Genomic DNA, 26,808 nt, shown 5'->3' with positions numbered 1-26,808 from the left:
GAGCCACCGCGCCCGGCCCGATTTAGATCATTTTTTGACAGCAACTTTTTTTGACCCACCGCAGAACATTCTGCAACTGAACAGCTGAAACCAAAGAAGAAGACTATCCACCTCAGCCACCCACCCCTTCTGGGGACACTCGGATGCTACACACAGAGCAGGGCTCTCATTGTCAGTCCTGGGTTCAAGCCCTGGCTCTGCCACTTACCAGATGTGCCACTGAGAAAATCTGTTATCTTCTCAGTGTCAATTTCTCTTCTTCAAAGGGAATGACACCACATACCTCATGGTGGAAGGGTACAGTATGAGACATCTAGCAGCTTTGTGTTAGCACACAGTAAATGCTTCGTGATGGTAGCATCATACACAGGGCGGGGAGGTCTGAATCACAAACTGACCAGAAGATGACTGAAGAAGGAACCGAATTTACAGAAGACAGGAAAGGATTAAAGTCAGAGATACTCATTTTATCTCTGCAAGAACTATCTTGACTACCCCAGATGTGCCACTTTCTCTTTTGTGGAACAAAGGATAATTTTATTATCTGTGAGAACATACATCAATTTCTCTTGATACACTCTCACTTGTGAACAAGAGTTTTCCGATTGTAACGAGCAGCAGCCCTACTACTAGGGAGGGAAAGCAGGTGGAACAGGACAATTTACCTCTACTGTTACCTAAACAGTAGATCTGAGAAATGTCACTTCCTTTTTTTTTTTTTTTTTTGAGATGGGATCTCACTATGTTGCCCAGGCTGGTCTCAAACTCCTGGGCTCAAGCAATCCTCCCACATCAGTCTCCATAGGAGCTGAGATTATAGGCAAATATTACTGTGCCCAGCTAAGAAGCACCTCTTCTCGAGCTACTGAAAAGCTGATGTTGATGAATGGTTCATCACATCTCAGGGAAATAGGATATCACTATCCCTGCTCCAACTTATTAGCCTTCTTGATAATATCTACTTCCCTAACACCAAGCGACCCCTGAAAACAGCTTTTACTGCCTGGAAAAGATGGCCCAAGGAGAAGGTGGAAAGGGTAGGGTGTTGGCTCAGCAGTTTATGTTTCAGAATATACTCAGGCCACACCCATTATCATCATCATCCCACAATATTATTTGGTCCTTGGTGTTTATCAGGCCTCAGAACTACCGTGAGCCAGACTGTCGACATTAGGCCCAAGAAAGCGAGGAGCCAAGAGGGGTTTTGTGCTCTTATATTCAACTCCACGGCATACCTTGGAGAGTATCCTCATAGTATTTGCTACTTGAAGCTGGCAGTCAGTCACTCTCAGAGATGGTTCAAAAATATCTGAAGAATCTTAGGAGTAAAAGAAGCCAGACACAAAGAGTGTGTGTACTTACACGTACATATATGTATTGAAAGATTCCATCTTTCAAAAACAGACAAAACTAAACTCTAGTGCTAGAAGTCAAAATAGTGGTTACCTTTGGTCAGGAACTTCTGGGTGATAGAAATGTTTCGCCTCTTAATGGGACTGCGGTTAATAGGTGCGTTCACTTTGTGAGAAATTTCCAGAACTGTATGCTTATGATTTTTATATGTATATTATACCTCAACAAGTTTAGAGAGAGGAAGAAGATGAAAAGGAAGAGAAAGAAGAATCATAAAAGGGAGAAGGAAAAGAAGGAGGGGAGGAAAAGGAGAGGAAGAAGGGAAATAAATGAAAGAAAGAACAAAAGGAAATGAATGGAAATTTAAAACAAAAAATAAGCACCTGAAAAGATGTTGAACATCATTTATTTAAACTTGCAATGAGATATCACTACATACCAGTTAGAACAGCTAAAATAAAAAATGACGATAATGACAAGGACATGGAGAGACGAGGTCTCTCATACATTGCTGGTGTGAATATAAATGGCATAACCACTCTGGAAAATAGTTTTTGCAGTATTTACCATATGCTTCAGCAATCACACTCTTGGGCATTTATTCCAGAGAAATGAAAACTCCTGTTCACATAAACACTTGTACATGAAAACTTTATTCATAGTAGAAAAATAATGGAAACAACTCAAGTGTCCTTCAGTGGGGGAATGGGTGAACAAACTCTTGTACTTCCATACAACAGAGTCCTGCTCAACAGTATAAAGGAAATAATTACTGATACATGCCACAACCTGGATGAGTCTCATGGGTATTATGCTTAGTCGGAAAAGTAAATCTCAAAACGTTACAACTGTATGATTCCATTTATAAAACAATGAAAACTAAATAAGGTCTGTAGTCCAGTACCAATATTTTTTGTATTTGTTTTTGTTTTAGTCTAGTACCAATATTTTTTGTTTTTGTTTTGATTTGTTTTGTTTTGCTTTTGAGACAGAATTCTCCCTCTGTCAGCTTGGGTAGAGTGCAGTGGCATCATCGTAGCTCACAGCGGCCTCATACTCCTGGGCTCAAATGATCCTCTTGCCTGAGCCTCCGGAGTAGCTGGGACTACAGGCGCGTGCCACGACACCCAGCCGATTTTTCTATTTTTTGCTCTTGCTCAGGCTGGTCTCCAATCCTGACCCCAAGTGATCCTCCTGCCTTGGCATCCAGGGTGTGAAGATTACAGGCCAATTCCTGGTTTTGATATTGTACTACACCTGGATGACAGGTCGCCATTGGAGAAAGCTGGATCAAGGGTACACAGGACTCTTTGTACTATTTTTACAACTTTTTATGAGTCTATAATAATTTGAAAATTAAAAGTTTGAAGAAAAAAAAGAGAAGAATCTTTGACCCTATTCAGTTCAAATTAGTCTCACACGTGTGTGCAAATGCTGCTGCCCTCGGGCAGGGCTGTAACGCCAGAACTCCTATGTTTGAGGTTAAGCACTGCCAACTGAAAACAATGCTTACTTGGAAACGCAACTACAGAAAACGCTCACAAATGACAAGGGAAAGGAGCAACAAAACTGTGCTTCTTGGTTCACTATCCTGCTCCCTGGGCTTGTGAGGATTTGCATAACAAGTACATGTCAATTTAGAACTTAAGTCTTTTTTCCTAAAATTGGAATCTTTATATATGTGTAGGGAAAGTTTCTCGAATATTATGAGAAATAAACAGAGGAATAAAGATAAGTAATTTAGGGAAAATATCTGTTCTGAAATAAGCATTGGAATAAGATTGAAAAGCTTAATTTGTCTTAAATTCCAAACTCAGCTCTTGCTGACAGTAACCAGGAAGTCAGCACCCCTTACCAAGACAGCAGTTTTCCCCTTCCTTGAGCTAAAAGGAGCGGGGAGCCAATGTCCTGTCAGTGGGATTGTTTCCTTTAGAGTCAGTGAGGGGCATGTGGCGAAGGCTACTTTAAGGCAGATTAGAGAGGATATCTTTCTTGGCCTGCTAAGAAGAGCCAAATTGATTCAGAACATAGGGCGAATTTTTAAGTAATCAGCCATATTTACGTTATCATTCTTTGTTAAAATTACACATTCAGTCAAGAGATAGATGAAAAAAATTTTTAACTGAAACTGCAAAAATACATCTTTTTATTTATTTATTTTTTTGAGACAGAGTCTCACTGTGTTGCCCGGGCTAGAGTGCCATGGCGTCAGCCTAGCTCATAGCAACCTCAAACTCCTGGGCTAAAGTGATCCTCCTGCCTCAGCCTCCCGGGTAGCTGGGACTACAGGCATGCGCCACCATGCCCGGCTAATTTTTCTATATATTTTTAGCTGTCCAATTAATTTCTTTCTATTTTTGGTAGAGACGGGATCTCGCTCTTGCTCAGGCTGGTCTCGAACTCCTGAGCTCAAACGATCCACCCGCCTCAGCCTCCCAGAGAGCTAGGACTACAGGCGTGAGCCACCGCGCCCAGCCAGAAATACATCTTTTTATAATCAGGAGAAATAAGAAATCCTTTCATAAGTTAGCAAGTATCAGGAAGTCTTGTAATTTGTTCAGAAAAGGACCTGGGATACCAACTCTCTGAATGTAACCTGAAGAAAAGACCCCTGTCTTGTCTGGAGTCACAAGGAAAGCCACTAGGGATGAGTCACAGTCAGGGCCCAGACCCCACATTGGACTTTGTCCTCAGGGCTGCACTGCTGGACTTGATCTCCAATCCTTTGCCAGCAAGAGGACACACTGTAGTGTTCATGTTTCTTCTTCAAGACTCGGGGACCCCAGGGCAGCGATAGCAACAAGCAAGCAGACAGAACCAAAGGGTGAGCAGAGCCCACTGAGAGCTGGGTCAGTGGCCACAAACATGGTCAGATGAAAGGCCATCCTCACTGGGCCCAGAAGCACTGGTTCAGCCATGTGCTTCTGTGTCCTGACCTGAGGGCTCAGGGGACACACACATATTTCACTGAGCACAAGGATATGAAGCCAGAATTTATCCAGCTTCACAAGTTGTTCTGCAATCTAAATCCTAAATAAATGACTTTTTTAAAAAAGCTTCTTCCATGTTGCTATCATTCAGTCCCAAGAATTAAAATGTTAATTAAGATGTTAATGAAATGTTCGTTAAAATGTTACTTCTTAGTTTTCAGTTGCATTCTTCTGTGCAGTAGAGTTTGTAATGTATATTTTGTCATGGGCTCATTTATAACCATTATTACTTTGAATGAAAAAAATGACCTGTAAACATTTTTCTTTCACCTACACTCTCTCTCTCTCACAGACACACGCACACACACACACATGCACATACATACACGCACGCACACCATCGATTATGAGAAAGAAATCTGCCACTACTTTAAGCTTATTGCTCTTAAAACATCAGTTCAAAACTCAAAAAACTGTTCGAAAATTGCTACATCAGAAAGCCAATGTTGGGCTAACAAAGCCTTTGTTGGGCTTGTCTCATCCTGGGAAGCCCAATTTTGTCTTAAATCACCTGTGTTTTGTCCATGTCCCCACCAGTCAGTAAACTCTTTAGGTACAGGAACTAGGTGTTACTGAGGAGGTAGTTCCAGGGCCTAGCCTGTGTTGGGCACATAGTTGGTGTTCAATCATCATTTCTTGAATTACATATATTAAAACTTGGCAGGCATAGATAGGACTCACATGTTTATATGGACAAGATGTTATTAACTACATTTGGGTTAGTCCATCCTTATTTCATGTTATTTGTTCCCAGTAAAAAAACAAACAAAAAAACAAAAAAACTATTCCATGGGCCGGGCGTGGTGGCTCACGCCTGTAATCCTAGCACTCTGGGAGGCCGAGCCGGGTGGATTGTTTGAGACCAGCCTGAGCAAGAGCGAGACCCCGTCTCTACTAAAAATAGAAAGAAATTAATCGGACAACTAAAAATATATATAGAAAAAAAATTAGCCAGGCATGGTGGCGCATGTCTGTAATCCCAGCTACTCGAGAGGCTGAGGCAGAAGAATCGCTTGAGCCCAGGAGTTTGAGGTTGCTGTGAGCTAGGCTGACGCCACGGCACTCACTCTAGCCTGGGCAAAAGAGTGAGACTCTGTTTCGAAAAAAAAAAAAAAAAACTATTCCATGAAGGACTCTAGACTCGCTAAGTACTTTGCTGTCTTTGCTGGAGCCATGAGGGAAAAAGAGTGCTGTGGTACCTAGTCTCCAAACACGGCCTCAAAGAGCCATGCATCCCAGAATTCATGCCCTTATGTATTTCTTCCTATACTAAATCTGGGTTGGGCCTGTGGGCAATAAAGGGTTAACTTAGCAGGATCGGGTGTTCAAACCCTTCATATTCCAAAGAAAGGGCTGGCCTTTGGCTAGATCCTGTGAAATAATCTCCAAGCCCTTGGAATATCACACTTTGATGAGAGTGACTTTTCATACATGGGCCTTGAGCCATGACAGACAGTTTATGTTAACAATGTGATTTCTGATAAACACCTGTTTTTATTCACCTGAGGCTCTGCCCCATCCTGTATCAGTCTGACCTATGGAGGGGCAGGAGACTGAGTAACTAAGGTCAGTTACGTGGGTGCTAGATAACTCAATAAAAACCCTGGATACCAAGGCTCAGGCAAGCTTCCCTGGTTGGCAATATTTTGTACCTGTTGTCACACACTATTGCTGAGAAAATTATGTGCTGAATGTAAAATTCTATTGGAAGAGGACAACTGGAAGCTTGTGCCTGGTCTCTCCTGGCCTCTGTCCTATGCACCTTTTTTCCTATGCCGATTTTAATCTGTACCCTTTCACTATAATGAACCGTAACTATGAGGATAAAAGCTTTTCTGAGTTCTGTGAGTCCTAGGGAATCATGAAACTTGAAGGTGCTGTTGGGGACCCCAACACAGCCTGTCATTTGCTTTAACCGGTAGAATGAGACAGAAAGGAAGCTGTGCCTGTTGTGGGCATAAGCCTCAAGAATGCCTGGAAACTTCTGCTCTTGCATTTTTGGATGCCCTTAGTAAGCAGTAAGCAGAAACCAGGGGCGAGTGAGGCCCAGTCATCCCAGTGTCCCAGTCGAGCCTTCAGAAGCCTCTAGCCCCAGCCACCACCTGACTGCAACCACGCGAGAGAGCCCAGTGAAGAGAACTGCCCACTCGACCCCTCCAACCCACACACTCATGGCAGAGAACAAAATGGTTGTTGTTTTAAACCACTAAATTTTGGAGTGGCTTATTATGCAGCAAAAGATAACTAAAACCAGCAGGAATAATCAATTTAAGAGACTCAGAATTTAATCGGTTAAGAGATCATACACACATTAACCGCCAGAAATCATTACTTTCAACAACTTTCCTAAATTGAAAGCAAAAACAAATTTTTAAGGGGTCTGGGATGTAATAAAATTCTCCGAGTCTTCTGAAGTCTGTTGCTTAATTTATTTTAGGCTCTGGCTTATTTTTGCTGCTTATTTGGAAATAGAGACAGGCCACAGTAAACAATACGTCACACAGGGAATAGCCGTCAGGAGGCTTCAAAGCCTTCCATGTTTTTAAAATTTTATCCTTAAAGTGAGAATATGAGGTAGTTGATTTTATGCAAATTTTAGAAACAAGGTGAGATTGCTCCCTGGCAGTCAAGGAGCTGGAAACGTGGGTTTCCTGACTGCTCCAGCACACGCCCTCTGTACCCTGCCGGCTTCTACCTGGCCACCCTCCAGTGAGTCCCACATGGAAGAGATGCCAAACTCCTGACACATGGTGTTTGCAAATACCATGGAATGTTTCCGCTCGTGGATTTCACTGTATGTTCTCCACTGAACATTTCAGCAAGCGAAAAATGTGACTCCTCAGTCATGAGAACACAAAGTCCACATGATTAGGGAACAGCAACGATGCCGGTACTTTTATCTAATTATCAGCAAGTCCTCTTCTGAGAGATTAAACATATCTTAAATTTTATGCCATAAGTTTATTCGTTAGTGAAAACAAGTGGCCTTAGAAGATAGCAGCAAAAGATGCTGACAAGTCATTTAGAGTGGCTAAGTGGTAACTCCTGCTGGGCTGATCGAAGTCCATTTCTAGGAAACTGGAACCTGGGCTTCTTATGTAATATCAATCACCCCAGAAAATGATGACAATATAGATATTTATACTCTTTTGAACTTTTACTTCCATGCCTTGTGTTTATACTTCACATCAGGCAGTTTTACATGACTTAATTAATCCATCTGTAAGCTTTTAAATGGAAAAAACAAAGTAGAGAGCAGCACAGTGTCTTAGATCATTTTATGAGTCAAAATATACTTTTTAAATTCAAATAGTCGTTCCTCTGGTAAGCACAAACCCCAAGTGCCTGATCAGCCACTTTATTTTCATGAGGCAGAAATACTGTCAAGCAGCTGTCAGGAGGGAAGGCAGAGAATTTCCTCCGCCACCCATGAAGAAAGATAAGGAGGCTTTAGCCATTGGCTGTCTAATCTTAAAAAGATCATGGCAATTTGGTGGACACAGAGCACAATTCTCTATCCTTGAAGAACATTTTCCAAAGCACAGATGTTTTTCTCTTCATCGTGAATGCTGGCTGGCTTGTCTGTATCCTTTTCGGTGCTCAGCGGACAGTATGTTTTTGGAGTGGCTTGTCCCCTTTAACTTGGGGCTGATGTTCATTGCTAGGTGGAAAACATGTCTTTGGCTGGACAGAAATGAATCAATATTACACAAAAATGTTTCCATTTCTGGAATTTCCCTGAGATAAAAATGTCTTTCTGGCTCTGAGCATATATAAGTGACCGCAGGGAAACTTAGTAAAAGAGAAAACGAATTTTCAATACTCTGTGATGGTCACATGGGACTACAAGCAACGAAGGATTTTCCTGTTGTATCATTTTGGAAACAGAGTTGACTCATTTTTCTGGTTAGTGCTTCAGTGTTTTCATTAGCGGGTTTCTGTAAAGTCTTTATCTGAATCATAGAAAATAAAAATTATTTCCAAGCTAGGATAAAACTTTATCTGTCATAAATAGCACTGAGTCCTTAAAGCTTGCTATGAGCTTCACAAATCACATAGAAGCTTTATGCCCAAGAATGCAATATATCAAGTCAAATACTGCAGAGTTCTGCTAATTTAGGTAATTCATGTGTAAAAATGAAAGATTGGCTAAAAATTTTAAATATTATAATTCGTACGAACATGCAAATTAAGTTCATTTATTGGAATATTTTAATTCTAACAACTGAATAGCACATTTTAGTACAAATATTTCATTACATGGATAAACACACTCATCTTTATTTATTGTCTGTCTGTCAAGGTTGGTATGCTAAATTATAACTTAGCTCATATATTTTCATCAAGTATCTCAAGGATAAATTAAAATTCTCAGTAAAAATCCAACTGACTTGATATGTACAGACCACAAAAAGTGCTATTGTAAGCCTTTCAGAGGGGGGGACAGGAATTCATCAGAAAGTTTAAGCTTTGTGGTTTTTTTTTTAAGTGTATTTACATGGTGGGAGAAAAGGAACGTTCCAGATATTTGTGAATGAGACACTGTTATTAATACATAAGACAAAAAAGCATTATTTCTGTATGACTGCAGCTCCCAACACACACTTCGCTTTTAAACTAATTTTGAGTTGTATATGAAAGGTCTAATAATCAGAAAAACACAAGGCTATTTTTTAATTTACTTGCGCAAATATTTTGAGCCTCCAAACCTGGAAAATAATGTTGAAGTCTCCAGCTGATGCCATGCCTACTCTGGGGGACACAATGGTGAACCGTTGCTTCCGTCTGGGTGTGCACATGGAGTGCCTCCAGCTACCCCCACACTGCTGTGGAGGGGGCACACTGTCCCTCAGGAGTCATGTTCAAAGTCATTGTTAATTGTGAGACCCTTGAATTGAAGTTCCACCAGAGACAGAAATTTGAGCCACAAGATATCCCAAATTAGGAGCCGTGTAGAAAACTTTGAAAAATATCTTTGTATAAAATCATACCCAGATCTTTAGAGAACAGGTCAGACCTGTAGCGATTTAAATACTGTCTAAAATGTCACTATGTGAAAAACCATTTCAGAAGCATATTGCCCACTCTTCCCCTGTTGATGTTTCTAGAATTGCCTTTAGCCATATCATCTTTAAATTAAAATAAGGTTTTATCGATATTCTGGCTGTGACTCTTCATAGCTATGTGACCTCAGGAAAATTTCTTAATTTCTCTTGCCTTACTTTCCTCAACTATAAAATGGTGAAGGGGCGAAGGTTTAATAAGTGAATGTGCCTGGCACATAGTGACTGCTCCGTAAGTATGACTTGTCAACTTTAGCATTGTCATCTACTCATGATATCCACTCATAATTTTTGCAGAGAGAAGCTGTCAGTGCAAAATCAATAAAATCAGTTATAATACAATTCTTTTTTTTTCCAAAATGTAAAAAGACACCCATTTTATAAAAAGGTTCCTAAGACCCCCAAATTACTATTAATATTAACTTGGCTCAGAATTATCTACTCTAAGCACATTCAAATTCTTCCTAGCTCCCCACACTCTCCCCCACACTAAATTCATGCACAAGGGGAGTCTGCTGCATTAGAAATGAACTTGCTAATGAGAATTTTCTAACCGATCCTTCTAAGGCATGCTTTTCAGCCACAAGACCGGTAAGGAGATGCGTCTCCCCAAGAAGATGCTGAGAAATGGCAGCAAACGGGATTCCCTCCTCAGGTATCTCCCTCACTGCCTTCCTCTCTGTGGGAGATTAAGGGTTGCTTACCCCCACGCACCCCCCAACCCTGCACCCCCACCTCCCGCTCCCCAGACGTTTGATTGCCAGCCTACAGGCACAACTCTATGATCCTAAATGTGCCCAGGCAGATCAAAATCTCTCCCTCCCAAGGTCTACTCTCTCTCATTGGTCCTTTCTATAGCTAGAGAGGAGTAAGGAACGCCCAGCAATTGCCAAGGCCCTCCATTTTCCACAGCTCTGCTGAGTGAGATGTGGTAAAGAACAGAATGCATCAACTCAGTAGCTCACACCAGATCACAGTCCCAGCTTTCCCAAGGGAGGAAAACAGACCCTGTCTAGGAAGGCTGCTGAACGCTATTGATAGGCCCCTTAGCAAGTCATGAAGCTAGAGGGGTCATTTCTGCAGTCACTGTGTTGTTACTGTAATGATCACCTACTGGCTCTAGGAAGTGAGAACGGTACTTTTAGTTCAAATCTTAGCATCAGGATTTAATATCAAACAGGAAGATACTCTTTGTCTTTGCTGCATGTCTTAGCCAAGCAAACGAGGGTCCTAGAAAACTGATCACCTCCTCTAGGCTGCAATGGGTTAAAGTCAATCTCAATTTCTCAAATTTTTAGTTGTGGGTCCCTTCCTGGTGAACTATTATTTTAATGTCAATACTCTGGGAGGCAGGCAAATTTAAGTCAAGAGTGTGCACTAAATCATAGATACAGTGACAGCTCAACTATTTAGTGCTGGTGGTTGAGTCTGTTACTAAGTTATTAAGTATGGAATGTTCCATTTCCTTAAGTACTAAGTTTGACAGTTGCTATCTCTGACATTTCACTTTGACAACTGTTCTTTTTTTTTTTTTTTTTTTTTTGTGAAGGTACATCCTCATTCTTTCAAATGCATGGTTTGGCTTGTGATTATCTTTCAATTTTTTTTAGAGCAATTTTTGTGAAACCATGGACAAGTCAAAAATTCATGTTATTTTTGAATATGAGTTCCATCGTGGAACCAATGAAGCACAGACAGCTAGAGTATCAACGAAGTGTTTGGGAAAGATGTGGCCAATGAACACACAATACGTCGATGGTTTGAGAAGTTCCATTCTGGTGATTTTAATCTTGAAAATGAGCCATGTGGGTGACCTGAGGCCAAGGTGGATAATGACGAGCTTGAAAGCTGTGGTGGAAGTGAATCTATTTCAACCTACCCTTGAATTAGCAGCAAGGTTTGACACTACTATTCCAAGAGTATTGGACCATTTCAAACAAATGGGCAAGGTAAAGAACTGGATAGATGGCTACTGTATGAATTAAATGAGCGTCAGGAGAAAAGCCATCTTGAAGCTTGCCTTTCTTTGCTGTCACGACGTAAAAGTGAACCCTTTCTACACCATATTGTTACGTGTGATGAAAATTGGATTCTTTTTGACAATCCCAAGTGTTCGTTTGGCACAATGGTTGGATAAAGATGAAGTGCCAAAACACAGTCCAAAACCCAACATTCATCAAAAATAGCTGTGTCTGTTTGGTGGTCCAGTGCTGGCATTATCCACCACAGCTTTACGAAACCTGGTCAATCAATTACAGCAGATGTCTACTGCGACCAATGGGACGAAACGATGAGGATGCTTGTGATTAAGGAGCCAAAACTGGTCAATGGAGACAGGTCAATCCTCCTCCAAGACCCCATGTCGCAAAAAACAACACTGCTTAAACTACAGAAGCTGGATTTGGAAACTCTCTGGCATCCCCCATATTCACCAGAGCTTGCACAAACTGACTACCACTTCTTCTAGGCTTTGGACCACTTCTTGCAAGGAAAAACATTCAATTCTCAACAGCCAATGGAAAAAGCCTTTTGTGATTTTATCGTCACTCACACGTGAGGCTTCTTCACTGCTGGCATAAACAAGTTACTGTTAAGATGGCAAACTACATTGATAGTTCAGGGACATACTTTGATTAATTGTACTGCTTCTTGTTTGAGAGATAATAAACTAAATTTTTGATTTGAAATCGGACATTTCATATTTAATGACCTAATACTTCCTAGATGATATAGTTGGCCAGCATTTTCATTTCTTTTTTACAAAATAAGCAAATGCCTACTTGAACATTCACACATAGAAAGTTATACAAAAACAACACACAAACTATTTGGAATGCAAATATTCTTTGGTTTACTCATCAAAATAACAAAAACCTTATCAGTTAAATAAAAAAGTGACATTCTTTATTTATCAAACTTTCTTAAACATTGAAATGCAATCATTTTTATGCACATGTTCTTTCACAATACCCTATCTTCCCTTTTGTTTGTCCTCCCAAATTATTTTGATGGGTTCATCTCTAAAATGAAGACTGTTTTATCTTTCTTAATGCTACTAACTTGTTATCATCCCAATATCAAGACCAATCTAGATGTTCTCTTTGTCTCTTACATGTAAAATGGATGTAAAAAAAAAAAAAAAAAAACCCATGATTTCATCAGTACGTTTTCAAGATAACATGAAAGTTAAACCCTAAGCAAGCATTTCAAAGCCATTTCATTTTTGGGAATTTAAGTATCACCATTGGTTCTTAAAAGGAGGATTCAATTCCAGAAGCATATTCTTATAATGTACATTATTCATAGTATCTAATACAGTTCACTTCCACAGTATTGATTTCAGATAAGCGGTTTTCTATTTTTCTGAGGGTTACATTTTACTGCCTCAGACTCAATTCTTGAATGTCAATGACACAATCTTTAGCAAAACAATCAAGGGTAAACTTGAAAATGGAACTGTTTCAAAAAGGAGTAATAACAGCAAGAAAAAGCTCTTGGCTTTTCAAAAGAGGAAACATATACACAGGAAGGAATAAAAGTGAATCAAAATACATAACTTTGTACATGTTAGAAATATCCAATATGCCACCAACTGCCCCCCAAAAATGTCTTGAGGTCTGGAGCCATCCCAGTTTTTCTGTGTATAACTATACATTTGCATTACCCAACCATACATCTTTCCCATGATCTGTTACCCATTAGGAAGCTTTTAACCAGATTTTTTGGCAAGATGCTTTTCTTCAAATAAAACAAGCCTCATAAAAGCACTATCAATAATGTCCGACAACTGAATTGGGCAACGTGTTCCTGAAATATGTGTAATCTTTGGAAAATTCTTCTTGTTTTCCTTCATAAATCAGCAGTGCTCCATCTTCAAATGAATCGTGATCAGTCACAACCTTAATTCACATGCTCATATGTTCTCTTCATCCAACATTTTGTTGATACCATCACAAAGTTTTTGTAAATGGGGTTTAAAATTTCCAAAGGGATTATACAAGGCCGCCAAAAATTCACAATTTGAAAAATGATCAAAGACGTTATTAATCCGTCCATGTGACTTGGCGGTGAGGTGACGCTGAATGATTTGGTGGAGCATCTCTCTGCATTCATTCAGCAGCCTGGATAACACATTCCGGTCAAAGGTGAAATCCACCTGATGGAAACTGACCACGGTCATAGCAAGCTGATGAACTTTCTTCTTAAATTTCTCCATCAGTGCTAGCTCATCTTGATTAAACTGATTATTCCTGTACAGAATGGCCAGCTTGATGACTGTCTTGATGAGGTTCTTGATGATCTTCTCTGCCTCCTTCTTGTTCTGGGTGTACTCCCTGGTCACCCTGTAGAGCTCATCCAGCACCTCACTGCTCGTGTCGTCTATTAAGGTGGTGGCGATGGATTTGGACACCATCTTACCCAAGATCTTCTTTTGTGCCTGAACAGCCAGGTTTTTGGAATTAAAGACATCCGTGGCCACTAAAAAAGAACAAAAAACAAGGAGAAAAAGAATAAAAGATCAGTAAATATCAGCAAGAGAAGCAAGTTAAAAAACAGGTATTAGAACATCTTTTTTTCACTTTCCCATTAATTGTGGTTTGCTTTCCATCTACTGACATTTGTCTCTGTTCCGAAAAGAATTAAAAAACTTTTTCTACATTTCTGAACGTTAGGTTCTCATCTGTGGAATTAGCAGGTTGATGTGAATAATCGTTAGGGTCTTTGGCAACTCAAATACTTTATACCTTTTGCTCTATATACCTTCTTTAGAAGCTAAAGGTGGTAACTTTTTAAAAAGTAACTTTTATGATTATAAAAGTCAAATTTCCCCATGACAGTGGTCTGCACCCACCAGTTTGGCTGTCCTAACCACTTTGAATTTCAACTCCTAGAATTCAAGAAATACTTCTTGGAAAACTCATTGTTACTTGCAATTTCTGATGAATGGCCACTGTTCCCTTTAAATTTTTATACATTTTGAAGAAATAACCAAACTTCATGAACTAATGAAATATGCTACATGAAAAACATACTTTGAGAAAGCTGATGCTTAGAGTTTACTTTTGGAATTGTAGTCACTTTTAATTAGACAGATGTTTAAGATACACATAATAGTTGTATGTATTAAATGTTAAAGAGGCACTGCACGTAAAGCTCCTAGCTGAGAGCTGGTCAGTGAAAATGCTCCGTAAATGTTTATTCTCCAAACCAAACTCAGTTTTTTCCTACCATAATTTCCTCCACTCTGTGCATGTTGCAATCTGAAAGCTACTCCTCTGTAACTGTGCTTTCTCCCTCTTTTCCTTCAGGCCTCAGAACTGCATTTCCCTGGGTGTGCATTCCATCTTTGGGCCCAGGGGCAGCAATCTCTCTGTGGATGCCAGTGTTTAAGCCTAGGCCTGGGTGCTGGAAAGCAGTCATTTGGTAACGAAACATAAAAAAGGCTTAAAAATACAGATACATAGGAATGAGTCAGGGCATCAATGATACAAAGTTATTTCTAGTTTGAATTGGTTAGAATCATTAGGAAGCAAAAAGGCAGCTGCTCCCAAATCCAGACTGGGAAGACATATAAGACTAAGACGAACTCCCTCAATGTGGAACTCCCATGTTAGATTTGAAATTGGGGCAAAGAGAAGCCAAATTAGATTTGAAATTTGGGCCACAGTAGCTCATGGTAAAGAGTATAAGTAGCGGCAAAGTGGTCCCTAATGATCATAAACATGCAGAGCCATACACCCACTGAAAGAATGGCTTGACTGAACTAGAAATCGTGCCCTCACAAATGCTGATATTTAAACTTCTGAAACATGAACTGAAACTGCAGAAGAAGAACTGAAATATATTTCGAAAAAGAAAAGGAAAGTGAAAAAGTGTGAGAAACAGCTAGCTTTATGCAAGAAGGTTTCTAAGCTTTTTTTAAAAATGTTTTTATCCCTGAAGCAGTAGTCTGTTTCAATTCCTATTCTTCAATGATTTGCAAAAGAGAATAAAGATGAATTCACACTAAAGAATTTATATTAAAACAAATGGCACACATGTAGTTAATATTACCATATTAAGACCAGGGACCATCTTTCATCTCAGAACTCCTGATATGGACCCCAACAAATTAATAAACTTGATTTATATAGGAAGGAATACCCAACCATTTTCAGACATACAGCAAGTAACTACGATTTCAGCGATTTATTTTATATAAAGTTGAAAGGTTCTTCTGTTTTTGATGATTTAGAATGTGGCACAGTCTACAAACATCCCACCTGGGATTTATGTGCAATGTCTATCAGGTGGACATGCTTTCTGTAGTGCAATACTGAACCCAGAGGGAGAGATGTTTGTAAGGTTCCTCTGTGTTTCTTTAACCAAAGCTGAACTTTTCAAGTTGCACCTCCTCCCAGCTACTTTTCTTGTTAAATCTAATGTCCCATTTAATTTCAAACATAAAGAGAAAACAAAAACTCTATGGTTCAGCACTTTAACTTCCTGCAAATCTACTGCCAAGTAAGCAAGATCATTCCCCATTTACTGGTAACCAAGGCTGAACCAAGACAGAGTTGATCTCTGAGGCTTTCATGTTTGCCCCAGAGGAACTTCAAACCCTTCTCTAGAAACGCAGCGGCTGTGTCACACTTGCATTTCATTCTTTGGGTTATTCCAGCGCAGCCGTCTTTTTAAGTGAGGGTGAAGCTCTTTTCCCCCCTCCACTGGGAAGACACGCATGAGTAGATTTATTTTCTAGCATTACAGAAGGCTTTTTTGGAGCCAACCACCAGGGGTTGTGGCTGAGAGCTTCCGGCCAGGGATGTGTGGTCTGTGATCATGAAATATGTTTTTTTTCTTTGCAAATTAACTGCTGCTAGCCATTCCTGCTCAGGCTGATTTGTCAGTTCTGCGTCCTCTACCAGATCCTTTAAAGGTCTGGTGTATCTCACAGCTAGTCCTGGACCCCAGTTTTTCTCCTTCAGTCTATCCTCACCCCTGTGTGATCTCATCCACTCCCATGGCTTCGGATACCACCCAAGTGCCAATGACTCCCACAGTTATAACTCAGCCCTGACCTCTCTTCCGGGCTCATTTTGCAAATGCATTCAAGATTTTTCTTTTCCTTGGCTATTTCACAGGCATCTCAAACATACCATGTCCAAAACTGAATCCTTAATTCTTGCTTGCCTCCCCCTGCAAGTTTTCCTTCTCCACTATTTACTCTCTCTTTTTTTTAATTCCAAAATATTAAGGGGGTACAAATGTTTTTGGTTGCATGTACTATCTCAATTAACAGTATCCCCTTCCAACCTTTTGCTCAAATGACCTGGGAGTCACGCACCATACCATCCTCTCCCTCACCTAGTCCATTACCAAGTTCTTTCTACTCCACCTTTCCCCCAGTCCTCTAAATTCTATTTCCCTCCATCTCCATGGACACCAGCCTAGTACAAGCTCCTTTTTATCTTTTTACATAGCAGCCAAAGTTGTAAAAAATGTAATTAAAAACCGATGCTCCACTTAAGTTCTTTGCTAACTATCACACTTCCTTATTCCTCATTATTTGCCTAAATTTTTATTGCCTGCCTCTCCCTATTAGGATCGAAGCTCTTTGAGAGTGGAGATTTTGTATATCATGTTCTTTGTGTCATCCCCTGGGCCTAGAAGGGTGCCTGGTACAGAAGCAGGAATCAGTTTCCCCCATCTTGTCACTATACTTAAATGCTTCTCTATGAAAACACGTTGGCCTGCAAAATGAGTTTTAAATACATATGTGGCTGTTTTTGTTTGTTTGTCTTAAAAGCTAGAGAAATAGGTATTTGTGTTACCTCACTAAATATGTGGCTTTCTTTCCTTTAAGTGCATTCCAGAATGTACTTTGCATTACTGTCATCAATTAGTTCTTTTAAAGAGGAAAAATTTGTTGTGCACAATGGGAAAACACCGGAGGACAATAATACAAATATTTAGAGTGAAAGCAAAGTGCAATTGTTCTAACTTGAACTGCAGTGTAAGAGTAAACACAGGCCCACCTCCACTTCTGGCTGGATCTATGTTTAAACATGTGACAGAGGGATGGACCAAAGCCATGTCCTGGGGAGCGCCTAAGCTGTGCACGGGAGATGTTTCCCCAGGAGAAAGTGCTGAAAGTACTGGTTCAGTGTTTTACCTATTAAGATGAATTTGCTTCTCTTTGGAAACAGACATGTGAATTGTTCGCTAATGAAAACTAATGCTGTATATCAAAAGCATACAAAGAATTACAAGTATGTTAAAACTATTTAAAATTGTTTTCTAGAAATAGGGTGTAAATGTTATTTTACACCTACTTATCTTATCTCCCTCCCTCTCTGTCTCTATATCTCCTTTGTTGGCCATTTCAGCAATGTTTGTTATAAAGCAAACTGGTATTTAGGAATCCTGCTTTTAGTATCAACAATTATAGAGATAAATATTGATGGTAAAAATATAACTGACCCAAGCATGCAAGAAAAATGTGCTCAGAAGAAAAAAAAAAAAGTCTTTTAATAATATTAATGAAAAACTAGTGTTCTGAAAATTAACAAAAATATCCTATAACATAACTACTCCCACTAAGAATTTTCTGATACAGTGAAGTACTCAAGCCACTTTCTTTAACAATGTCACCAGTACATAACACATAATTTTTTCGCCCTCAAATTTCTTACACTTGGAACTCAAATGATGACGACAACAGATGCACATGCCCTTGCAAATTGTTGCCTAGTTAACATTTGATCCGTGGGGTCCAATATTAGGAAGGATAGAAAAGAAAATAATTTGGAGAGCATGTCCAGCTGCTGTCTGTTAGTAAAAGTTCTTTAAACAAATATATAAAACCTAGCTCTCTTGCATCTGAATAACCCCAAATCTAATGAGAGTTAGTAAAAAGAGGCTTAGTAAAAAGTCAGCTTTGGTGATAAGAAAGTGGCCAGAACCAACCACGAACACGGTCACAAGAAGCCAGCAGGCTAAGAGTTGAGCTCCCTACATTGGGATTTGGCAGCACTCCAGAGAAAAGCAAGGAATACTCTGAATGGCTAATGAGGTACCTGTGACACCAGCCTCCATACTCAAAACCCCAACACAGAAAATTCAACAGGACAGAGGAAAAACAACAAACGAATGAAAGAAAGAAAACGTGAGTGCAGTGCAGGAAGAGAGCCACAGCCAGCAGATGCAGCAGAGATGTGAACTGGAAGGGGGGCTCCCTGGGGAAGGGTTGGAGGCAGCGACCGTGGTAGCAAGCTGGAGGCAATCGTATCATCCAGAGAGAGAACAAGCGCCAGGCACCGTAAGCCAAAAATTGGCCTTGTGCCCCACAGCTGGAGGCTGTCACACAGGAAAACATAGTCTTGGGAGAATCAATGCATCTGGGGTGCTTAACCTGACACTGAATGTACATTTTGGTGTATACGCATTTTCCCTCAAATGGTTAAGAACCAGCAATATGCACCATCACAGTGACAAGCTAAGTCACTCACTCTGTGTCTTATACCGTCTCCAGAAAAATACATGCTCATCTTAAAAGGCAACATAGTAAAGAAGATATGTCAGGCCGGGCATCATAATCCTGTAACCATGCACAGGTAATCACACTTGTAATCCTAGCACTTTGGGAGGCGAAGGTGGGAGGATCACTTGAAGCCAGGAGTTCGAGACCAGCCTGGGCAACATAGTGAGATCCCCATCTCAAAAAAAAATAATAATAAAAAATTTAGCCAGGCACGGTGGCACGTGCCTATAGTCCCAGCTACTCAGGAGGCTGAGCCGAGAGGATCGTCTGAGCCCACACGTTCGAGGTGGCAGTGAGCTATGATCATGGCACCACGACACTCTAGCTGGGGTGAGAGAGCAAGACCCTGTCTCAAAAAAACAAGAAGCTATGTCAGAGAACATGGTGACTTTGAAACTGCTGCCCCTGCAAAACAAAACAAAACAAAAGAAACACTGCTTGTCTTTTCAAGGGAGTACTAGGAATTGTCTAACACACTCTTCTAGATTCCTTTTATTGTCCTTCACTTAGCTATCTTCCAACTTTGTAAACTATAGAAAATTGATAACTATTATAAATGGCTCTTGTCCATAGAGATGCAAATAAAATTTGTCCAGTGAAGCTGCAACTGATTCCTGATTTTCTTGTTTGCCTCTGAGTTGCACTTAGGATTCTCCTTTGAGCCAACTGTAAGAGCTTAGTGGTTCCCTCATTAATTAATGAGTTAAGTAAAATCTCTGATCTGATATGTCCAATTTATATTTGTACGAGAGTTTATCTTCTCGAAAAACATAGCCTTTAAACACATACTAGAATGTTTTCCATCAAAAACATTTAAAGTAAAACGGTTGCATTATGAGCCTTTAGTGCACTAGTGTTCTCTTTCTTTGGCAACTTATTGCCCCAGGGTCCTGGAAAACTAGCAGCTGGTTATAAAAGTCCAAATACTGCGTAGCTAATGGCCCCATGAACTGCCATACTGGTCAGGGACATACTGAGACTCAGTTTCCTCATCTAAGAGATGAGAATAATGATCCTCACCTTACGGAGTTTTCCTAAGATGAACAGACATGGAGCACGTGGCTATGTCTCACGCAATGCCTGCCACAGAATAGCGTCTCCACAAGTTTAAAGAACACAACAAATTTAACCATAAATACATTCTGATGCTCTTTAGTACGGAATCATATTTGGTCAAAATGAATCAACGCCTTCTGGAAGTATTATGGAACTGGGAAATGCAAAAATGCCAGATAGCTGTGTGAAAACAGAGACCTCACATAATTTAGTTAATAAGGAATTATAGTTCCTTTTCCATGTGACATTTTAAAAAATAGGACATAGTAAAATTTTCTTTAGACGGAATTTCTCTTTTTTTTTAAGGTGCTGAATATATCTCTTGTTAGCAATAGATTCATTACTACAAAGACTCTGATAGGTAATAGGAGGGTATTTTGCCTACAGAAAATTGGCCTATGGAAAACAGAATCAAAGTCTACTACAAAAAGACAAGAGGAGAAGCAGATTAACATCCGTGCAAAGCTGGGCAACAGCAGCAAAATGCAAAGGAAACGGGCCAAAAATAAAGCCAAAGTGAAAACCCACAGTCAAAGCCACAGCGCTGGCAAGATCACTCCAGAAGTCACAGCAACCTCACGTGGAGTTTCCAAAGCCTCCCAGAGAACCAGAGACTCAAAGGCAGGGCAGGGAGCCAAGTCAGAACAGCCCGGATGGAAACAAAAGGCTCAAAGGCAAGAGTTCTGGGTTATAAACTTGGGTGCAATTTCTTTCTTTTTTTTTTTTTTTTTTTTCTTTTGTATGGGCAGCCCCGGGACCAGAATAGGTTCAGAGAGATTCCGATTTAATTTCTTTGAAACTCAGTTTTCTCATCTGCTAAGTGTAGAGGGGTTCAAGTTGGTGCGGTTCAAACAGGATTTGATGAATTACAAATCTGAAAACACCCAGCAGTGTGCTAGATCATTTCTCCTTGTATCTCCTAGATGCCAGATTTGTGGACAAGAAAATGATGCCCTGAAGAAAACACCGTGAAGCCTTTGCCTGTGTCATCTCAGCCTGCTTTTGTTGCCTTAATTATGGAATCTCTCCATCATGATTTTGGGTTCAACTCTGTGTCCTTTATTACTGTGGCTAAGTTTTGTGATCATTTTTATTTATTTTTTTGAGACACAGTCTCACTCTGTTGCCCGGGCTAGAGTGCCGTGGTGTCATCCTAGCTCACAGCGACCTCAAACTCCTGGGCTCAAGCGATCCTCCTGCCTCAGCCTCCCGAGTAGCTGGGACTACAGGCACGTGCCACCACGCCCGACTAATTTTTTCTATATATTTTTAGCTGTCCGATTAATTTATTTCTATTTTTAGTAGAGACGGGGTCTCGCTCTTGTTCAGGCTGGTTTGAAACTCCTGAGCTCAAACAATCCACCTGCCTTGGCCTCCCAGAGAGCTAGGATTACAGGCGTGAGCCACCGCGCCCGGCCTAGTTTTGTGATCATTTTTAAAATGTCATTTCCTGAGTTTCCACTCCTCTAACTTCATATTAAACCCCATCTCTGCTCTTTTTCTGTCAATTTGCACCAGGAATGATGTAATACCTTGATTGCCTTCTTTAGGGCATAAACTCTGACAAGATATACCTGTTACTTCCAGGTCTAATAGCATGATTGGAAAAAGTCTGGTGATATTTATATGAAGTGGTATGATTGGGCCCCAAAGACTGTCAGTCTCATAAATATTAGGAGGTTACAGAAATAGAAATGAATTTTGTAGCTACTCAAAGTTAGAGCTAGGGGTTTATAGCCACGAGATCCATTAGTTGCCTAGGCAATAATGATGAAGGTGATGATAACAGTAAATCATCATCATAGTAATAGCAGACCTTGTCTCTACCAAAAAAAAAAAATTAGCTGGCATGGTGGTGCATGCCTGTAGTCCCAGCTACTTGGAAGGCTGAGGCAGGAGGATCTCTTGAGCCCAGGAGTTCAAGTTTACAGTGAGCTATGATCACACCACTACGCTCCAGCCTGGGCAACAGAGCAAGACCCCTTCTCAAAAAAAATTTTTTTTAAATATATCTAAACACCCACATAATATTCTTACATTGTTCAAAAGTCAGAACACAAATTCATAAAGTGAAAAAGCACCTTCTCAGCTTTGCCACTCACTGCACAGTTCTGACCCCAACACCTGCTTCCAAGAGTCAACAACTGTTCTTAGATTTTTGGCATCCTTTCAGGGTTTTTACCCCCTGCACAAATAAGCAAATATATGAATAGATACTGAGCAGTGCAAAAGAAGTCTTAAAGGCTTCTTAATTCTTAAGAAGTCCAATTTCTGAATCATGAGAGAATATAAACTGTATATGTGTCCTTAATTCCACATATAACTCTGACGTAAAATGGTGACATGCTGGAGGAACATGGGATATTACCTTTGTTCCCACGCACACAATAGTAACAAAAGCCCTTCAATAAGTGGTGAGAAGGTGAAGTGGTGATATGTGAGACAGGGGAAGGAGTTAAATATTATGATTAGGGTGATCGTATTGTTTATCATTCGAATGTCTTAGCTTTGAAAAGGGTGCTGTTATTATTACATCACGACAACAGATCTGTGACTGACCCAGGTAAATGTAAGTAGTCACCCTACTTAAGACTAAATAAGAAAGGGTAAAAGTAAGGATCTACCCAAATATTAAGCACCTGAGAAATTTTGGGGGAACCTCACAAGAGCAATAGCCAGCTTTTCTTCCAAACTATGGTTTAAAAACAAAACCAAAAAAAACCCTAATTCTTCAAGAAGTTAAGAGGAGTCTTATGGGACAAAGTCATTCTCTCTAGTTAAATAAGTTTGGGGAACAGAGTAAGGTCCCCTTTGGAGATGCACAAAATGCATTAATAATATTAAAGGTCTTGAGGATTAGTGCAGTTAAAAAAATTGTTTTTAACTCTGCTTGCCCAAGTTTTCCAAACTAATTTCACAGAGGACCCAATAACAAATGTGTAGGATAAGATCCGTGAAAACGATTGGCTACCAAATTGCCTAGGGTTCTTGGCATTCCTCCGGAAAAGATTTACAATCATCTCCTGCAAATCGGGCTCTAGAGCCAGACTGTCCGGGTCAGAGGTCTGGCTATGGCACCTGAGTGCCCTGTCCCTGGGGCAAATTTCTTAACCTCTCTATGCCTCAGTTTCATCATGTGCAAATGAGGATACCATGAGGATTAAATGAAAATAATCCAAATAATGTGTTTAGAGCAGGCACCAGATATAAAATAATTGGGTTAATTTATGTAAGCAATTATCATTATTATTATTATTATTATTTCTATCCTTATTATTAAGGTAGATATTGGTGAAGTTCTGCTGGTACGGCATGCCGCAGGTCTTGTGATCTCGTCTTGTGAAATAAAAGAGGGGAGAAGAAAGAACACTGACCCAAAGACATGAATCATTCAACAAAAACTTTTGTTGAGTGTTTATAATGTATCAGATACTGTGGTTTCAAAGATAAATAACACTATCCCTTCTCTCCAGGCGCTCAGACTAACACAGGGGAGGGGAGAGGCAGATGAGCACACAGCTAGGCAGAATGCACCGTACGTAACTCTAACAGGACCATGTAAAAATGCCATGGTAGCAAAGCGGGAACATTAATTTTGCTGGATGGAGGCAGGCTAGATTTGAGGAAGGTTTCACAACAGGAATCTGGCCTTGAAGAAAAAGAAGATTCTGCCTTACAGAAACAGACGTGACTATATTCCAAAGCTGACCTATAGAATTGCTACTGGCTAACTAGGAATTAAAAATTCAGTTCATCTGTGTACCTATGTGTCAGAAACCCAAGAATGTATGTCTCCTGTGGGTTTTAGAAAGAATCTAAACATAAACTATGTGTAACTTGTAGTCAAGGCCCAGGACACTACAAACGTAGTCAGTTTTCAAGAGGGTTTCAGCAGGGACAGGACAGATATAGCAGGTGGCAGGGGCAGAATTCTCAGTGTCATGGGCCATCAGAAGTGCCTGGAGGCGTCTTAGAAATCGCTAGACCTACTGAATCAGAGTCTCCAGGGTTCCGGTCTAAGAGTCTGCATTTGTAAGAGGCATCCTACATGATTCTAATGTACAGTAAAGTTGGAGGACCCCCGCTCTGAGGTGTACTCCTAGAATGCTGTACTTAAAATTTTCAGACCTGCTTTGGCCATAAAGGCAAGCTGTGAGTACACTATGGACAAATTTAATTCCGTCTCAAAATCCGTTCAGGAAAATATAGATGCCAGCTTGTGTGCATGGAACTGTTGGGGCTCAGAAAACAGGACCTCAAAATGCAGGCTTCAGAAAGCTGCCTCAGAAGCAAAAGTTTTTCTCTGACCTTCTCCTGTCCTCCCATCTCTCAGTCTCATTCTCCCCCAAGGCTAATCATAGAAATCAGAATCCCTTTTCCCCAAGGTGAGTCATAAAAACTAGAACCCCTTTTCTCAAGAAAGTCAGCCATAAAATCTAAAATTATCCTATATAAAAACTGGCCATAAAGAAATTATCTGACCTACCTTGTTTGACTGTAGGTCATAAGACCCCCATTCGAGAGAGCCCTGCCCCATGCCCAGAAAGAAGGAATGCCTGCTTAGAGAGGCCAAGAATGATCTAGACAGACAGGCTTTACTAGGTTTTCCCACTCAGTCTGTTAGCATTAGATCATACCCTTTTTGTCCAATCTTATTTCTACATAGCTGTCCATACTTTGTTGAAGCTAAGCATAAAAATGCACAATTTCCTCTGTATCTCTGGGTCTTCATTCATGAAGGCTCCTGTGTATATATGTTAAATAAATTTGCATGCCTTTTCTCCTGTTAATCAATCCGCCTCATGTCAGTAATTTTCAGCAAATCTCCAGGGGGTCAAGGGCCTTGATCCCCACAGAATCCAGATAAAATGTTTTTAGATGAGCTTATTACATTAAAATCTCAAAGAATGTTGATAAAATGCTCAAGAGAATAGAAAAGTTAGCCTCTTCTAGATGATACTTTAAACCAGAATTTGAATTCTATCACTAGGCTACATATGGGTTTGAAATTAAATAAAAATATCCCACAATAGCTTATACAAAACTGACCTCAGTGAAAAATTCTTTTTCTTTTTGAATTAAATGAACCCTTCCTTATTTATTATGTTGAATTAGGATAAGCTAGTTTTTCTTAAATACTTCTCCATTAAGCTGGATTTATTTACGTATTTTCTTGAAAACATAAAACCTTTCCACTGTTGATACAATCCAATCTTCCACCAGAATGTAGAGGAAAATCCTCTAAACAGCTCCATGACTTTCTACACTTTTCCACCCCCAGATTCCTCCATCCTGCCAGAGGCCCTGACTTCTGATGAATATTTATATTCATGCAGTGCTTAGAAAACCAGTAACAGATTTTAAACTCCAGCACACTAGAGTGAAGTTTAGCTCCTGAACCCAGCCCCACAACTGGCATCCGTGGTCAACGCACCCTTCTGGTCTCATCAGGCTGCTCCTGGCCTCATTACGAAGACAACCAGACAACAAAATTACACCTGACATTTGTGTGGGACTCTACGGTTGGCAAAATATTTTCACTATATCACTTTCATATGCATTTCTGGTTTGGTCCTGTTATTACTTAATCCTGAGGGAGCCAGAGAGGACAATCAAGCCTCAGAAGTCCAGTGACTTATCCAAGGATGCATCATTAGTGGCAAAGCTGAGGCACTTTATTGCTTACTATAGCACACAGCTGCTCAATAAAAGTGAAATTAAGATAATATTCTTTGTTTCTTGTCACTCCATAAATTAATATGACTATATTAGAGACAGAAATGGTCTCAGGAGTTTTGCAGGGCTTTGCTCTAAAGGAATATATGAACGTGTTAGTTTACATATCAAAAGCTGCTGCACCTCAAGAGGGCATCTTAAAGGTCAATGGCACCTGCTTTCCAAGGTGACGCTGCAGTCTCAGACCTGTGGTTCTCGCTTGCTTTAAACGACAAAGCAGGACTGCAAGGAGCCACAGTGTGAGAGCTGATCAAAGAGTGCCCGCCCGACAGACAGACACCTATGGCTAAAAACAATAATCCCAAGGGACAGTTCCTGCTCGACTTCTGAATACCTATCTCCATTTACAATTACCAGATAAAAAAATATGGAGCCATTATATCTCTGTTTAGTCCTTCTGTTAAGTGATAGCTTTATCTTAAAACTTAAAAGTTTGTCTTTAAAAGATTTTATAACCATTTGTTCACATAGACAAAGTTAGTTAAGAGATCTATAAAAGCCTTTCAAAATACTTTTAACCTAAAACAAACTACCTGTTATTATACAAACCTGTTACCCCTGGCAACCGATCACTGTACCTATAAATACCCATATAAAACTTCGCTCACGGCCTTGCGATTAACAGAGATATCATAAGGACCCTTGAGTACCCCCGCTTTGCCTTTTATCTTTATAAATCTATAAAACTATACTTTCATCTCTATATATTCTTTTATTTCTATTATTTTCCATTTTCTATTATTTTCTTATCCTTTACGACGACCCCTACCTAAGGGACCCAATTTTTTGCTGAGAGCACAACTAACTCCCCACAGCTTCTGAATTTTCTATCAAATACCGCAGTGTGGCTGAGCCAGCTGCAGAATTCTTAGAGCTTTTTTGCTCCCCCAGATAAAGCAACTTCTTGAAGCAAAAACAAGGAGCACAGGTCTTACACGTCAGAGAATAGAAACAAAAGAAAAGCTATATATCCACCCTCATCCTTTCCCTCCATCCCCGCCTGAAAAAGTGCCGCTCAGCGCGTGAGGCTCAGTTTAAATGCCACCTCTTCCAAGAAGCTCTTCCAAATCCAACGACCAGAATCAAT

The 26,808-nt window shown here is 40.1% G+C and overlaps 1 protein-coding gene across 3 annotated transcripts in view; it reads right to left on the bottom strand.

Annotated features, from left to right (window-relative positions):
- Positions 1 to 12,251: 12,251 nt before the first annotated feature.
- The window catches only part of TNFAIP8 (tumor necrosis factor, alpha-induced protein 8), a 119,373-nt gene continuing 104,816 nt past the window's right edge, over positions 12,252 to 26,808 (bottom strand). For all 3 annotated transcript variants that reach the window (XM_012659556.1, XM_012659555.1, XM_012659557.1), the window contains exon 2: positions 12,252 to 13,885. In XM_012659556.1, the coding sequence (XP_012515010.1) occupies positions 13,320 to 13,885 (566 nt within the window). In that variant the 3' untranslated portion in view covers positions 12,252 to 13,319. The remainder of the gene's footprint in view (positions 13,886 to 26,808) is intronic.

This window comes from Propithecus coquereli, unplaced genomic scaffold (assembly GCF_000956105.1).
Source record: "Propithecus coquereli isolate 6110/MARCELLA unplaced genomic scaffold, Pcoq_1.0 Scaffold62, whole genome shotgun sequence".
Classification (NCBI taxonomy): Eukaryota; Metazoa; Chordata; class Mammalia; order Primates; family Indriidae; genus Propithecus; species Propithecus coquereli.
The sequence above is the reverse complement of the archived record's forward strand: the minus strand, read 5'-3'. Positions and strand labels throughout refer to the sequence as shown.